At 41.8% G+C, this 16,137-nt stretch overlaps 1 protein-coding gene and 1 long non-coding RNA gene across 3 annotated transcripts in view; one reads left to right on the plus strand and one right to left on the minus strand.

The window, feature by feature from the left end:
* IPPK (inositol-pentakisphosphate 2-kinase) overlaps positions 1 to 10,537 on the minus strand; it is an 80,673-nt gene extending 70,136 nt beyond the window's left edge. Inside the window, exon 1 of the mRNA XM_075549868.1 lies at positions 10,311 to 10,537. Coding sequence (XP_075405983.1) covers positions 10,311 to 10,391 — 81 coding nt within the window. The 5' untranslated portion in view covers positions 10,392 to 10,537. The remainder of the gene's footprint in view (positions 1 to 10,310) is intronic.
* Positions 10,538 to 10,705: 168 nt separating this feature from the next.
* LOC142448229 (uncharacterized) overlaps positions 10,706 to 16,137 on the plus strand; it is a 79,347-nt gene continuing 73,915 nt past the window's right edge. For both annotated transcript variants that reach the window (XR_012784512.1, XR_012784511.1), the window contains exons 1-2: positions 10,706 to 10,785; positions 10,976 to 11,070. This is a non-coding gene — a long non-coding RNA (uncharacterized LOC142448229). The remainder of the gene's footprint in view (positions 10,786 to 10,975; positions 11,071 to 16,137) is intronic.

A 16,137-nucleotide genomic window follows, 5' to 3' on the forward strand; every position in this document is an offset into this window, starting at 1 on the left:
CAGTCTAAAGAGGTGCCTGAAGGATGTTGTCCATAGCTACCCTGAAAGGTACTTATTTTACTTAAAAATGTTGGAAACAACGCTGACACATAGTATCCTTAAGTATCCCATAAAACCATATAATTAGAAAACACTAGAAGGAATTGTAGCAAAGTATTAACAAAAAGAAAAGCTCTTCTGAGAAGAGTTTAGAGAAGTGGTTTTCAACCTTCCTAATGCAGTGACCCTTTAATATAGTTCCTCATGTTGGGGTAACTCCCCAACCATCAAATTATTTTAATTGCTACTTCATAACTGTAATTTTGCTACTGTTATGAATTGGGCAACCCTCATGAAAGTGTCATTCAACCCCCAAGGGGTCGGGACTCACAGGCTGAGAACCGCTGACTTAAGAGGATGCTCTATAAAGACCATTAGAGAAAGTGCTCCTCTGGGGAACAGAGCCACTCATGCTTCTATGCGCAGGGGCATGAACATGGTAGTACCAGGGTGGAGGCTTCCCATGAAAAGACCTGGGGATTGGTGTTCAGTTCATCCATTAGGGGAAGTATGGAGGATGCTCGACAGAAAAAGGCTGCAAGGAAGCTATGATCAAGGAATTTTCAAAGGAACCAACAAAGTGATCAGCCTTACTTCCCAAAGCCTAACGACAATTCACAGGCAAGAGCAGTAGGAAGAACCCTTCTCTTATGTAGCCAAAAGGACTGCTCAAATGTTACCTTCTTCCAGAAGTCACCCCTTGCTATTAACACCCACCAGGACCCTGGTCTTGCTCTGCTACTACTGAATATGATGACGTCTGCCTCAGGACTAGCAAAGGGGCAGACTGAATGAGCATCTGGGAATATTCTTCTTGATGTGGTAAAATACTGCTGAGCACCGATCCCATTGAATTCAAGTGAGCCACCTCTATTGATACACCAGAAATGCAATGCCTGGAAGCTGCAGTTGAATAAAGAGATGGACAAGAGCAGATTCGTTATTGGTATTGAAGTTCTTAAATGAAAATGGAAGTAGCAGTACTAGTCCCTGACAGAAGCCACTCCAAATGAAGCCACTTGGCTTCATTTCAAGAATTCACACCTCTTCAAACTGGACACCACGGATAAGGAAGATATAAATGAATTAGCAGCTCTAAAGAATAATTGGTACTATGCAGGTTAAAATGAACAAGTCAAGCAGATGTAGGGACTAGCTACTTACTTCCCTGAACCTCAGCTTGCTCTCCTGATAGTAAATGAGTTAGGAAATTTTAAAAAGCCCAACCAATGCAACTGCAAATAATCCTAGAAATAAAAAAAAAGTAAGAGTTGATACAGCATAGGTATTAACTCCCAAGTTACAGCAAAATAACAAAAAAACAAAAACCAACAACTTAGATCCAGAAATGGATCTAATTCAAGTACAATTAGTTGTTACATCATGGGCCTACTTGATACTCGCCCTCTGGAAGGGAACAAAGATGATATGGGTGCTATAGCAAAATGTGGGAGAAAATCTAGATGGTGCCCAGCTATCAGATAAAATAGGTGTCTTAAAGGCTTGTCCCCAAATAAGCAGCCATCTAAGTGAGATGTCAACTAAGTCCACATGGAAGAAGCACAGCACAATCAGTTAACGAAGGATAGTGTGTTAGACAGGGTTCTCTAGAGAAACAAAACCAGAATGTTAATAATTATATATATATATATATATATATATATATATATACACACACACACACACACACACACACACACACACACACACACACACAGATAGATGGCTATATAACATAAGAAATAAACCAGTTAGTTATAAAGCAGTACAAATGGCTCAGTGCAACTCCCGTGAGACACTGACAGTCCTTCAAGTCTTTGAGGGCCGCCAGGTAGTCCTCCGTAGAGCAATTCAGGCTATCCAGGCACAGGCAGCAAACAGCAAGGCAGGTCACCAACAGTCAGCCAGAGGCAGGTCACCAACAGTCAGCCAGATGACAGGGTCCGACAGTCCCCAGCTAAAGAGATGTAAATTCCAATGGTGTGGCGAAGCAGGTCTTGAAGGAACTTCAAATTACTGTGACACAGTCCATGGGTTAGGTGTCCCACAGGTAATGTAGCTTGCAAACTGAGGCAAAGAACAAGCAAAGCAGCTGTACACTGGTCTGATGATCAAAGAGTAAGAGACCAAAAAAATGCAAGCCTCGCCGTCCTTCAATTAATCCCACATGTGTTTATAGGCCAGGTTGGCACAATAAACTAACTACCTCAGCTAGGAATATAATCTGAAATCAAAGAAGGGATCAGTATCAGAGCCTAAATTGCAAGAATCTAGTATGTAGAAAGTGACAGACGACAGTGGGAGCCCAAGATTCACTGGTGGAACTACATAGTAAATAGGCCGCTGGAGAACTCCCTTTACCTAAAATTGAGGAATAAGAGGAAAGTGATCATTAAACAGGGTGCTTGGGAGAGAAGTATAGAAGATTAAAGGCATAAATCTGACCTGACAGTTAAAATTTTGTCAGTAGATCCCCCAATGATGCATACCTGACCTGATCTGGTTTCCAAAATTTTCTGCATTTTTGGTTTGTACTGTTCTGTTTTGTTCATTCACAGAGTAAGTGTCAATGGAGGGTACTCTCCTGAAGTTGTGTTATATGCTTTTCCATTTTTCGGTATATGAAACCCAAGATTGATGAACCCCTAAGGACAGCAAGCAGAATAAGGGCTCGGGGGAAGAGGGGTACAGAGATGGTGGTGGGGTAAAAGGAAGACGATGTGAAGGAGTCCATGTTTGGAAACTGATTGTGGTAGCAACTGTACAATTCTACTTGGTTTGATTGAAATGTGGAATATGTAAATATGCATTAAATCTCAACTAATAAAAAATAAATGAAATACAGACTCAAGTCAAAAGAAAGAAAGAAAATGTAAAGGAATTTTTTTTAAGTCTGTTCTTTAAAGCTATCTATTTTGTGGTATTTTGTTATAGGAATACAAAGAGTCAAACCTGGGAAACTAAGGCAGCATAACTAAAAAAAAAAGGAGGGGCCTGGTACTAAGTTCCTAATTGGACACTTTTAACTAAGTTTCTATGGAGCCCTTGGTAACCCAGTCCTAGAGCTACAGACAACTGAGATTTTAGACTCTGTTCTTTTGAGGTACACAACATCCTTCATAGGACATAATGTGGAAATCCCACTAAGTGAACTGAGTTTTACCTCAAATTCACCTGTAGGGATAAGAGCTGGAAACACAGGGAATTCAGGACAGATAAATCCCTCAGAGACAAAAATGAGAGTACCAATACCAGGAGGGGAATGGGAAGGTGAGGGGAGAAAGGGATCACAATAATCTACATATAACCCACTCCCCAAGGGGATGGACAACAAAAAACTGGGTGAAGGGAGACATTGGTCAGTATAAGGCATGGGGAAAAATATATAAATTATCAAGGGTTCATGAGGGAGGGAGGGGAAGGACGGAAGGGGAAAAAATGAGGAGCTGATACCAAGGGCTCAAGTAGAAAGAAAATATTTTGAAAATGATGATGGCAACATATGTACAAATGTGCTTGGCACAATGGATGGATGGATTGTGATAAGAGCTATATGAGCCCCCAATAAAATGATTAAAAAAATATATTTTTTGCCTGTAGTCCTGGAACTTAAGGCTGCAACTGTCTAGTGTGAGAAGCAGATGACTGCTAGCTCATGGGTACAGAACTGGTGGACATTGGACTTAGATTAGAATCTCTTGCCTTGAATGGTGGCTCAGTACTACCATACGCTTACTATTTTAATGTCCTTGATTCATTATTAATATATTAATAGGTATTAATACATGGATTAATCTGGTAGGCAAGGCTCTGCTGTTGTAAATGAGTATTTTTGCCCTATCAACAACACTAGATACTGTCTAGTCACTTAAGGCTTTCATCTGTATAAAGCAACGATTCACGTACCGTGGTACAAAGCGGGCCTATACTCGTAAAATTTCCTTTTCTCCAAAGTGTTTCAAATTTTCTACCACTGGCTAAACTAATGACATTATCAACGTGTAGTGGTTATGCATTGGACTGCTAACCACAAGGTCAGCAGTTTGCAACAACTAGCCAGCTCCTTGGGGGAAGGATGAGATTTCTACTCCTGTGAAGATTCTCAGGTTCTCACAGAAGCCATTCTACCCTTCTTACAGGGTCTCTATTTTCTATGAGTCAGCTTTGACAAGATAGCAGTAATGCCCCAGAGGCTGAATGACATTGATCTCTAACATAAAATGACAATGCCGTCGCTACGGAGAAAAAGAGACATATATAAATAATATATATGTGAATAATTTGCAGCTTGCATTTAATTCTAGTGCCAATCTAAGAACAATTAGGTCTAATGACATGGCCCTGCTCTAATTCATAAAAAGATCACTGATGATATATGAGTTCTATAGCAAAATGTGAAGAAACTAGATGGTGCCCAGCTCTCAGAAAGAGAATGAACTATTAAAGTGTATGATATGTGAATTATATGCCAATAAAACGGTTTCATTTTTAAAGGAGGAGGGTACATACATACAAATTCTCTGATGAGCTCAGATTTTAGAAGAAGAGCATTACCATGAAAGAATTTATATTAGAAGTCGACCTGTCAGGATACAAATAAAAATCACAAATACACAGTAAGGTTTTCAAAGCAGTTTAGGCAAAAATGAAAAATGACAAAAGGGAGAGAGAATGGCCCATAGCTTGGGAATATGCCATATGCCTGTAAACAAACATAAAGAACCATAAATAACCCTTACTTTGCTTCTAAGCAAACCAGAAATTCTAAAGCCCCAAATGGTAAGAGATAGTAACGCTGTCTGTCAGCTTGAATTTCAAACCTTCTAGTCTCAAACGAGATAATTACATCCAGGGCACCAAAGCAATCGTCAACAAAATCTGAAGCACTAGTCAGAGTCTAAGAAAGGTCTTAAACCCAAATGATGGGAAACTGAACGACCTCATTCTTTTTAATTTTACCATTTTAAATTTTATTTAGACCAATAAATTGTTTTCTACATTTTTTCCAAGTGAGTATCTTTAAAGGTGTACATGTTCTATGCAGTTTCCTTCCCCGCCCCATAACTTTATTGGGGGCTCTTACATATCTTCCGCCTCCAACCCCCTTATGAATCCTTGATAAGTTATAGATTATTATTTCTATATCTTACATCCTCCTGCAATGGCCCTCACCCACTTTTTCATTATTCATCCCCCTGGAAGGGGATGATCCTTGTGATAGATTCCCCCTTTCTCGCCCAACCCTCCTCTAATCCTCCTGGTGTCTCTACTCTCATTGTTGGCCCTGAGGGGTTTATCTATCCTGGATTCCCTGTGTTATGGGTTCTTATCTGTAGCAGTGTCAGGTTCCGGTCTAATCCAATTTGCAAGGTAGATTGAGGTCATGATAATGAGGGGAAGGAAGTACTAAAGAACTAGAGGAAAGCTGTGTGTTTCATGCACCCTGATTGGCTCATCTCTTCGCTGTGACCCCTCGGTAAGAGGATGCCCAATTACCTACAGATGGGCTTTGGGTCTGCACTCCACACTCCCCCTCATTTACGTTGATATACTTTTTTGTTCTGGGTCTTAGATGCCTGATACCTGATCCCATCAACACCTCATGATCACACAGGCTGGTGTGCTTCTTCCATGTGGCCTTTTTTGATTCTCAGCTAGATGGCAGCTTGTTTATCTTCAAGCCTTTAAGACCCCAGATGCCATATCTTTTGATAGCCGGGCACCATCAGCTTTCTTCACCACATTTGCTTATGCACCCTTTTTGTCGTTAGTGATCCTGTCAGGAAGGTGAGCATCACAGAATGCGGGATTGTTAGAACAAAGTGTTCTTGTGTTGAGGGAGTACTAGAGTTGGCAACCTCATTCTTATCTTTGATGTGTCTGTCAGTCACTTGATAAAAACTTTTCATGTTATATCTGTCAATAAGGAAGAAGTCACACTGTAGTATGACAGGAGTGGCAACAGCTAGTCCAGTGTGTCCAAAAGGCTGAGGACAACTTAGCAAACCTTGTTCTGCATCAGAGATAGCATTGTCTGCCTGAGTCTTCTTTGAGTATCCAGTTCACATCCCTGAAAGCAATGAATACTGATCTGGAAAAGGCATTGAAGAGATCAAATGACAAAATTTTAAATTTAGAGTGTTCTTTACAGGACAGTACCATGGGCCAAACCCAACTAGAAGGAGGTCATGAATGTAAGAGCAATGATATCTACACAAGAAAGAAGTCCAGCCTGGCCTTATAGTAGTTCTACACGCTCAGTTTACACAAAAGTGTCATGTGGGTAGCTAAAAACAAAATAAAACAACAACAAAAAAGTGCAAGTTCCTTCAGGTTGTAGTAAGAAAAGCAATTTGCCCCAAATTTTGCCCCAAAGGGGAATACCCTTACCCTAGACCTCCTGCTGCTCCCTTCCCCAAAAACTGCCACCATAGGATTATGACTTGCCATTTCTGGCACCTACCAAAATGCTGTCTGAGCAACATCTTTGTCTAAGGCAAGAGCCTGAGAAAGTACATCAGCAATTCCAAAGCCCAAAGGACGTTGGAACAATAAAGAGGTCAATGGCAAGCAAAGACAGAACCCAGACAATCAGCAAACTTGGAATGCAAAGATCAGACTGTCCAGTGACGGCAAAGTGCAGGAAAGTACACACCTGACAACAGTCTTCCAGAGCTGCTGGTAAAAACTCCAAGTTCACACTCTTAAGAACCAATCTCCCTGGGCTGGCCCGTAGTTAACATGGGTTTTCTCTTACTGTCCACCCGCTAGTCTGTTCCACGACACTATGCATTTCTCTTTTTCCTCCCATCAGTTTTATGGACACATAATTTACATTTCATACAGTTCAATAGTTCAATCATATTAAGGAGAATTGTAAAATCATTAACACAACAATTTTAGAGCAATAATGCGCCCCCACCCCACGGTTAAATCACCTTTAACAAGAATAGTGCGATCACAGCCCGTTTTAGTGCCTCCCACCACTGTGCATTTCTTGTGGCTTGTGCTCCTCCTCCTAGCTCCAATCCATTTTCCACAGGCCCACATCCCCAAGGAAAGAAAAGAGGACAAGATATGTATCTGCATTAAGGACTTGTCAGTTCTGAGTAGAAAGCAACCCACTCTCTTCGTACTTGGGAGAAATTTGGCTGAAGGCCCTCCTACTACCTTGGATGAATGAGATAGGATCTAAGGAGTGCTACAGAACATCAGGTATATATCCCACATATGGCAGAACTGAAAACATAAAATAAATAGCCCAAGATGGAAGGTTACCTAGATACCACCACAGTTGAAGGGGGAAGGGGCTCAGGCCTAAGGCTGTTTAGCTTGCAGCATCTACCAGAAGAGATTTTTCTAAGAACAATCATGAGTAAGAACTTATCACCTTCCTCTGTCCCACCCACACATATTATCCCTCTTGGGACACAAAATCCTAACAGCACCAAAAACCTTTCTTCAGAGCCCTAACCTCCTTTTCTCAGAGCAAATTCACTAATCAAAGCAAAAGCAGCAGGAGAGGTGCTCACATTCAAGGAGCACAATTAAACTTAGCTACATCAGGTACAGGCACAATCTGTATCTTAGCTTAAGGCCTTTACTTAGTAGGAAATGTTTACTTATAATACTGTTAATGATATCATCTTCAACCTCAAGTGATGAACTAATACCAACAATTCATACAGTAATGAGCATAAATAAATTTAGATTTAAAATAAAGAATGAATAACATTTAGTCCATAATAACCTAACTACTATAGAGGTTTTTTTAAAAAGAAAGAAATGCCTCCAAACAATTGGTGTCATGCAAGAAGAGATGTGATTGGCATACTGGAAACATCTATACTGGCAAAGTTTGAACTCACACTCATCAATACAGGGAAAGTGCCTATGATGGCGGTACATAGCAGACTCTACCTGTTCCAATCCTGGGTGTCTTTCTATTCTGAGTCTTGAACTTTCCTCATTATCTGTATTCTTGAAATTTACTTACTCACTCACACACTTACTTCCATCAAGTCGATGTCCACTCATTGTGACCCTATAGGACAGGGAAGAACTTTCCCTGTGAGATTCTGAGATTGTTAACAGGAGTAGAAAGCTCCATCTTTCTCCCACAGAAGAGACAGTGGTTTCAAACTGCTGACCTTGTGGATTGCAGTCCAACTTATAACCACTACCTACTTAGCATATTAAAAAAACTCACTACCATCAAGTTGATTCTAATTCATAGGACAACTAATTCTAACTTATACCACACAGGACAGGGATAAACTGCCCCTGTGGTTTCCAAGAAATAAAAACCTCATCTTATTCCCATGAAGCAGCTCATGGTTTTGAACTGCTGACCTTGAGAATTGCAGACCAATGTGTAACTAATACGCCATGAGGACTTCTTTAAAAGACACTTTGGTTTTGCAGAAAATAGAGATGCCCCATTCAACCTTATTAAGAAATCCAAAGATGAGTTTGTTTGTTTATAATGAAAGAATTCAGGAATTATTTCACCAACCTGACCACAAAAGGGAATCACACTGGAATAATAGTCATTGTAGTAGATCTTGAAAAACAACAGGACCAAGCAGACAAAACAGAGAAGAGCAGTTTCAGTTAAACCAAGTTCTAATTCAATTAAAGATCTTGAGCAAAGCACATATTTCAACTATGCTAAAAACTCAAACCAAACTCACTGCCATTACCCAGAGCAACCCTGACAGGCAGTGTAGGACTGCCCAGAGAATTTCCAAGGCTGTAAATTTTTACGAGAACATAAAGCCTCATTTTTTTCCCTCAGAGCAGCTGGTGGGTTCAAACTGCTGACCATGTGTTTAGCAGCCCAATGAGAAATCCACTTCACCACCAAGGCTCCTCAACTGTGCTCAGGAATACCAAAATGCAAAGGCAGAATATAAGGTGCCATTTGAATAATAGCAGCTTCACTACAGCCCATCTGGCTCCAACAGCACAGTAACAACAGAGGTCAAGAAGAACTGGACTTGAAGACTATTTGGGTCAGGAGCCTTAAATTCTCTACGCTCTGCTTTCTATGTCAGTCTAACAGGATAACAGGTATCCATCATTGGACTGCGTTGTTAAACTCCAGACATTCCACCAAAAGATTCCATTCCTACTTTACAAATGCAGAAACTATGACTCAACCAAATAAAGGTGTAATCAGGTTTCTGACAAGCTCTGGTGACCTCATAAGTACAGAACTGCTCTAAAAGGTTTTCAAGGTTGTGACCTTTTAGAAGATCACCAGGCCTAGATGCCCAGGCGTCTCTGGGTGGGTTCCAAATGCAAACCTTTCACTAATAGTAGGGCAGCTTAACCATTTGCATCACTCAAGAATTCCTCGCCCCAGCTCTGTATAACACACCCCTGCCAATCTGTCACTTCCAACACATATTGACCATATAGATCAGAGTAGTACTAACCCATAGGTTTCTTGCCTCTAAATCACTTGCTCTTAACCTCTACATAGTGACTATTCTAGCCCCCCTGAAGAATCCACATTCCTGCAAGGTTGTATCAAAGCAAGTGATGTCAAAAAAATACAGGTGGTCACAAAAATCCTTAATCTTCTCTTCCTCGATTCACCTCCTAGGGAATCATTATTACTAAGGTCACAGGACACTGTTTCTTTAGCTTTTCTTAATATTGTATTATTAAACAACAGCAAGAACAGCAATTCCGAGATTTCCCTCCCTGGTGGGGAAGAAAGGCTATCCCAGGAACTTGGCTTTCTCCGCTTCGACCTGTTCCAGTGCTCCATCTCAATACAGCCTCTCCCCACTGCCCTCTGCAGTCCCACGAGGCCACAGGGCACTACATGAGGCTAAACGTTACACAGACAGAAGTACACAGAAGGGTGGGGGTAGTGCGACATCGCGATGACTGGAGAATGATGCTGGTAGGACACTGAATTCACCCAACAAGGAAGGGTGTGATTATGGGGTTCATCAGAACCGACCAGGAGGTGATACTGGGGGAATAGGTGATTGACGTGGGGGATGGAGGTAATTACAAGGGACGACAGAGCTGGGCTAAGTAAGGGGTGATGCTGGAAGAAACCAGAATCTAACGCAGGTTGGGAGGCACTACAGGGACGAGAAACTGACCTGAGAGGTGTGTAATGGAGGGCAGGGGATTGGCTCAGGGTAGGTAATGGGGAGACAAGAGACTCGCCGATCGAAAGGGAGTCGCAACGAGCCCAGAGTCGTATGGACGAGAGGTCCCCACACCGCGCTGAGCGTTCGCAGCTTTACCTGAACGTGGGCCACTACCAGACTCTTGTTGCCTTCGCCGTGGTATCCCCATTCATTTTCGTCCATCTTCCCCTCGTCCATACCTAGCGCCCAGCGCTTCGCTAGCAAGGAACAGGGAGCGTGGGGTCACGAGCTTACGGCAGCCGGCCTCGCTCAATAGCAATCTCCGGTTTCGGGGGAGGAGCGCCTGTCAACTGCCACCTCCACTAGGCCAATGGCCTGGATTCACAGCCTTCGGACGCCGGAAGCCACGCCCCCTATAGGCGGCTGGGGCTAAGAGGGCAGCTTCCGCGTTCCCGCCCACTTCCCTCTCCCTGAAAACGCAGCGGAAGAGCCTGGCGGCCATCTTGGGTACTGGCACTGTGAATCATTTCCGGTGCGTAGTCTTGGGAAACAGGAAGGAAAGCTTCGTGTCGGGGCAACTGGGGGCAACTGGTTGCTGCGGACCAGTAGCAGCTGGGAGTGGCCGTGCCAGGTAGGGCCGTGTTGCGCGGCGGGATAAATGCTGAGGGAAGGCTCTTGTAGATGCCTGACTGTTCAGTCACGTGATTTAGATACTTGGCGTCTCTGAGCCTCTGCTTTCTTATGCATCAAATTTTGGGAGGAGGGGTGGGGGTGGTTGGGAGTGCGGAGAGGGTGATTCATTTTACACTCACCATTTGCAGACTCGCTGCACCTGACGCAGAATTAACTTGGTATCTTGTGATGAGGAGAGAATATAGTCATCACAGTTTACAAATGAGGAAACTGGTTCAGAGAGGTAAGTGCCAGGCTGCAGAAAACAGAGCAGAATGCATGCTGCTTTGCCAGTAAAGTAGGCCTCATCGACCTTTAGGGACAGACTTTGTACACAACAGTCAGTTTTTAAACCCAGGTGAAGTATAGGCAAAAAACAGTCTACTTCTGGGGGTAAGCACAGATCGTCCCCAATTTACGTTGTATTCTCATTACAACTGTTTTATGGTTAGAACTAACCACATGTAACCAACAAATCTCCCTTGGAAGAAGTGGTAGTCCTCAACAATGGTATCAATCATACGAATTTTGACGATGGCACAGGACCAGTCAGTGTTTCTTTAGAACCTACTCCACAGCACCTAACAACATTTAAAACTTACCGCTTTTTTTCCCCTTCAAGTACATCTTATTCATGTTGTTGTTAGGTGCCCATAGAGTTGGTTCTGACTCAGCCAACTCATGTACAACACAAAGAAACACTGTTGGTCTTATGCCAACTTATCCATAATGTGTACTATGTCCACTGTTGCAGTGTGTTACTTACTTGTAGTAATAGCTATTGCTACAAGAATGCTTAGTGTGCCTTATTGAAAATAGAAATCAAGAGAAGGGCATGTCTGTCTCAGCGAAGGCAATTACACTTCTTCTGGTGGGTAAACCACATGGGGCAGCCTGTCATGAGGAAAAATGCACAACATCAAGTATACAGAGCCTCCAGTGGGTGAATAAGCTGTGCCCAATGGGAGATTGTCATGTTCCTAACTGGGCACTTTTCATTCAGTCCTTGGTGGTGGCCCAGGCTGAGAACTGTAGACAACTGGGACTTAAACTGCACATTTGGGGTGCCCATGGGCTACATAAGAAGCATCCGACTTGGAACTTCTACTAAGAGAACTGGACTCTACCTTAAACACACCTGTAACATGAAAGGAACTAAAATGCTCCCTTAGGCGTAAGGCTGAAACACCCTAATGTAACAAGACTGCTATCCTAAGGCTATGAAGGTAGAAGTCATTGAATTTTAGTTCAAACTTCTTTCTTTGAGGGTACTCAATAAATAACAACTCAAAGCTACCATATATAAGCCACTCTTATTGCCTTTTTATGACATTTTAGTCCAGTAGGCATGGTTCTGCCTTTGTGAATTAAAATTATAGGAAGTTTTCCCCTATCTCCAACCTTCACTTTTTGTATATAGAATCCACCCACTAGGTTGATAACTGTACAAGTCAACAATCCATGTATTTTGGTCTAAAAAACTATCCTATACATGTATATTTTCCTTTTCTCAACAGTGTCTTAAATTCTATACCATTGGCTAAATTAATGATACTATCAATAGAACTACCATAAGCTCCATGGGAACAATTCATAATATTCTCTAACAAATAATAATTATGTTTCAAAAAATAATTATGGGCTTTCTACTTCTGTTAAGACGTAACCATCTCAGAAGCCCACCAAGGTAGTTTTCCATTGTCCTATAGGGGTATCAACTCCATGGCAGTGAATTTGGTTTTGGTTTAAAGTGAACCAGAGACATATATAAACCATAGATATATGAATGGATTTGGAGATAGCATTTAATCATAGTCCTAATCTATGATCAATTAGTTCTCATGAGATGACCCTGCTTAATACTTGCACTCATGGAGAGATTACTGAAAATATGGGTATGATATCAAAATGTGGTGAAGAAAGCAGGTACCCAGCTACCAAAAAGAATAAGGTCCAGAATCTTAAAGGCTTGTCCAAAAATAAGTAGCCATCTAAACGAGACTTTAGCTAAGTCCATAGGGAGTAAGCACACAAGCCTATGTGATCCAAGGTTTGTAAATAATAAAATCTAAATCCATTGGAGGGAACTGTATTAGAACTTAAGTTCTGAACACTCAGTTTGCAGAAGGACATGGATGATAGTGAAAGCCCAAAACCCACTTGCAGGGTCCCCCATGTAGATTAAATCCCTATTAAATGACAATGGAGCAGGAATGGGAATAGCCTTGTTACCAGACAGTGCATTGTAGAGTGGAGTACTGCAGTCATAGTTAGGCTAATATGTGACACCTTGTCAATTCACCCTTTTTATCCGATGTATATTTGTTCCAGTTTTTAATATTTTTAAATTTTCTTTTCTATTGAGGGTTTCTTTGTTTCAGTCTGTCATTGTTACTGAGTTTTTTTGGGGGGGTGTTGTATGTTTTTCTATAGATAGATAAAATCTATAGAGACAGTAACTGGATTAATAGTTTCCTAGGAGCATGGCAGGGAGATCAGTGGATAATGGGGACCTAACAACAGTGAATACAAGGAAGTATTAATATCCTAAAACTGATTGTAGTAATGATTATGCAACTCTTTTGGATATGATCGAACTCTTGAAATGTGAATTATTTGTCAATAAAAACATTTTTAAATTGATATTGCTATGGTTATTATACATAATATACATATGCTATTGTTATTGTTATTATACATATACTATTGTTATTATACATATCCTAATGGGAATTTTGTGACCAATGCAAAGTTAAGCAAAGTTAATTTAAAGTCAAAGGAATGTTAGACAAAAATATTTTAAAACACAATGAATGTACTTCAGAGTACAGCATTGTCACTACAGCTTGGGAGAGGGGCATGTCTGATCAGAGCACACAGAAGCAAATGAAGAGGGAAGGAAAGAGAGTGGAACACATCCTAGCCCACCAAGCCCCGAGGACAATATTCCTGCTGAGAGCTGACAATGCACATAGAGGTCCATAGGGCTGGCCCCACCATGAGACACAGACACAATGTCCCTCACTGACCCATAGCACTACAGGGGATGACATTGGAGACATAGTGTGGGAATTGTACCTGATCTGACCCCATCACATTGGGGTGAAACACTAAGGGCATATTAACAGAGCAGTAAGGGAACAAAGCAATGAAGTCGCCAGGGAATAACAAAAATAGACTTTGAGGCCAGGGCGTGTGTTAGTCTGGGTCAACTAGGGAATCAACTAGGGAAACAAATGCATAGACACTGGTGTATAAGAAAGAGTTTTATATACAAGAGCAGTTGATTATTGAGAAAAAAAACCCAACCTAGTCCAAATCAAGTCCATAAGTCCAGTATTAGCCCATATGTCCAATACCAATCTATAAAGTCCTCTTTAGACTTATGAAACACATGCAATGACGCAGAATACAGGAAGATCACAGGCCAGTGGATGGAAGATCTTGTGGATCCAGTGGCAGTGTAAACATCTGAGCCCTGGCAGGAGTCTCCAAATGGTTCCTCTGACTCCAGAGCTCTAGCGTAGCTCCATGTGTCTGGTCAATGGAAATGTCTCCCAGGGAGTGGGTATGTGTCCTGCCTCCAGCAAACTATTTATCTCCTTACCACTTCCAAATGAAGTCATCAAGCTGCAACCTGAATGACAGGCTAAACTCCACCTCTTCACTCTTAAGTCTCAAATCAACAACAGATTTTGTAACTACCACAGCATGACACCCCATCAAACTCGACTGGAAAACACTCCTAAAGGTCAACAAATGGACCTGGGACTACTTATAGGCTTTCCTTTTTCTTTCATTTTTATTTTTGCTTTGTCTTGTTTTTGTGCTTATTACTGTGTTTGCATGTCTATCTAGATAAGATAGGCAGGATAAACAATACAGAGGAGAAAACAGAGGAGGGGCAGATGGTTCGGGGTGAGGGGAGGCTGGAGAAGGGGAGGCAGGGGAAAGGAAAAGGGGTGTCAACAAACCCATAGACAAGGGAACAAGTGATCTAAAATCAATGGTGAGGAGGGCGTAAGATTCCTGGTGGGACCTGATGAAGGGCAATGCAGCCGAGAAAGGAATTACTGAAACCTGAATAAAGCCCGAACATGATAGTGAGACAAGAGGAAAGTAAAAGGAAATAGAGGAATGAATAGGAGGCAAAGGACATTTATAGAGGTCTATATATAGGCATGTACATATGTAAATATGTGGGAAACAGAAGGATTTCTCCCATGTCATCTCCCAAAAATATATGCCAAACTTAGCTGCTTGTGAATAACTATACACTTTGAGGTCATCAGAAGTAGATCAGGGGTATTCTCCCTAAGGGTTATCAGCCATCTAGAATAAGCAGTCACCACTGTTTATCCCACAAGTGGGGCACACTCCCTTATGATAAGGATAGTAGTTGTTTCCTTGTAGGAGACCCCAGAGAGATCAAGCCTACCCAAGGGTAGCCAAGGTTAGGCTGCCATCATGAATCTAGGGTCCGCCCATCTTGTTACTTGTATACCTCTAGTCCCTCCCATTTCTATGTGCATACCCCTAGCTCATCCCCTTCCTGTTATGCCTATGCCCATTGTATATCTTCTTCCTATGTGTATGCTTATTATACTGCCCCTTCCTGTGATGTGTGGTTACCTGTGATGTGTGGTTCATGCCCCCTGAAGTAGATATAATCTTTGGTTAGTAATAAACTGGGTCCTCCAGCCTCCTGCCGGTTCTGGAGCATCCTGCCAGATCCCTGCCCACGGACGTGGCCAGTAAGATCATGGCCATCCAGGAGGTAAACATGCTACCATGAAATGTATCTGACTCCATTATTTGACTCTTCTATCTCTCATGCTCTCTATGACTTTAATATAATATTTATATATCTCAACCATACAATTGTGCTTACTGAACCTGTGATTAGTGGTGGGGGGCTGGCACCTCATCCAACCACATAAATATATTTACTGTATATACTCAAGTATAAGCCAACCTAAATATCAGTCAAAGCACCTAATTAAAAATGTGCTGAAAAGACTGCATTAAAAATGTGCTGAAAAAGTCAGCTTCGATGGTGCCCGTCTATCAAAAGATATACCTTCTGGAGTCTTAAAGGCTTGAAGGTAAACAAGCAGCCATCTAACTCAGAAGCAACAAAACCCACATTGAAGAAGCACAGCAGCCTGCGTAATCATGAGGTGCCGAAGGGATCAGTTAACAGGCATCAGAGAACAAAAAATCATATCATTGTGTGCTCACTGACCAAATCAATAAACCCCCATCCCATGCAGAGCTGATCAGAGTTGGCTGATACAATTCTCTCCGGACC

Source organism: Tenrec ecaudatus, chromosome 5, assembly GCF_050624435.1.
Source record: "Tenrec ecaudatus isolate mTenEca1 chromosome 5, mTenEca1.hap1, whole genome shotgun sequence".
NCBI classification, from domain to species: Eukaryota; Metazoa; Chordata; class Mammalia; order Afrosoricida; family Tenrecidae; genus Tenrec; species Tenrec ecaudatus.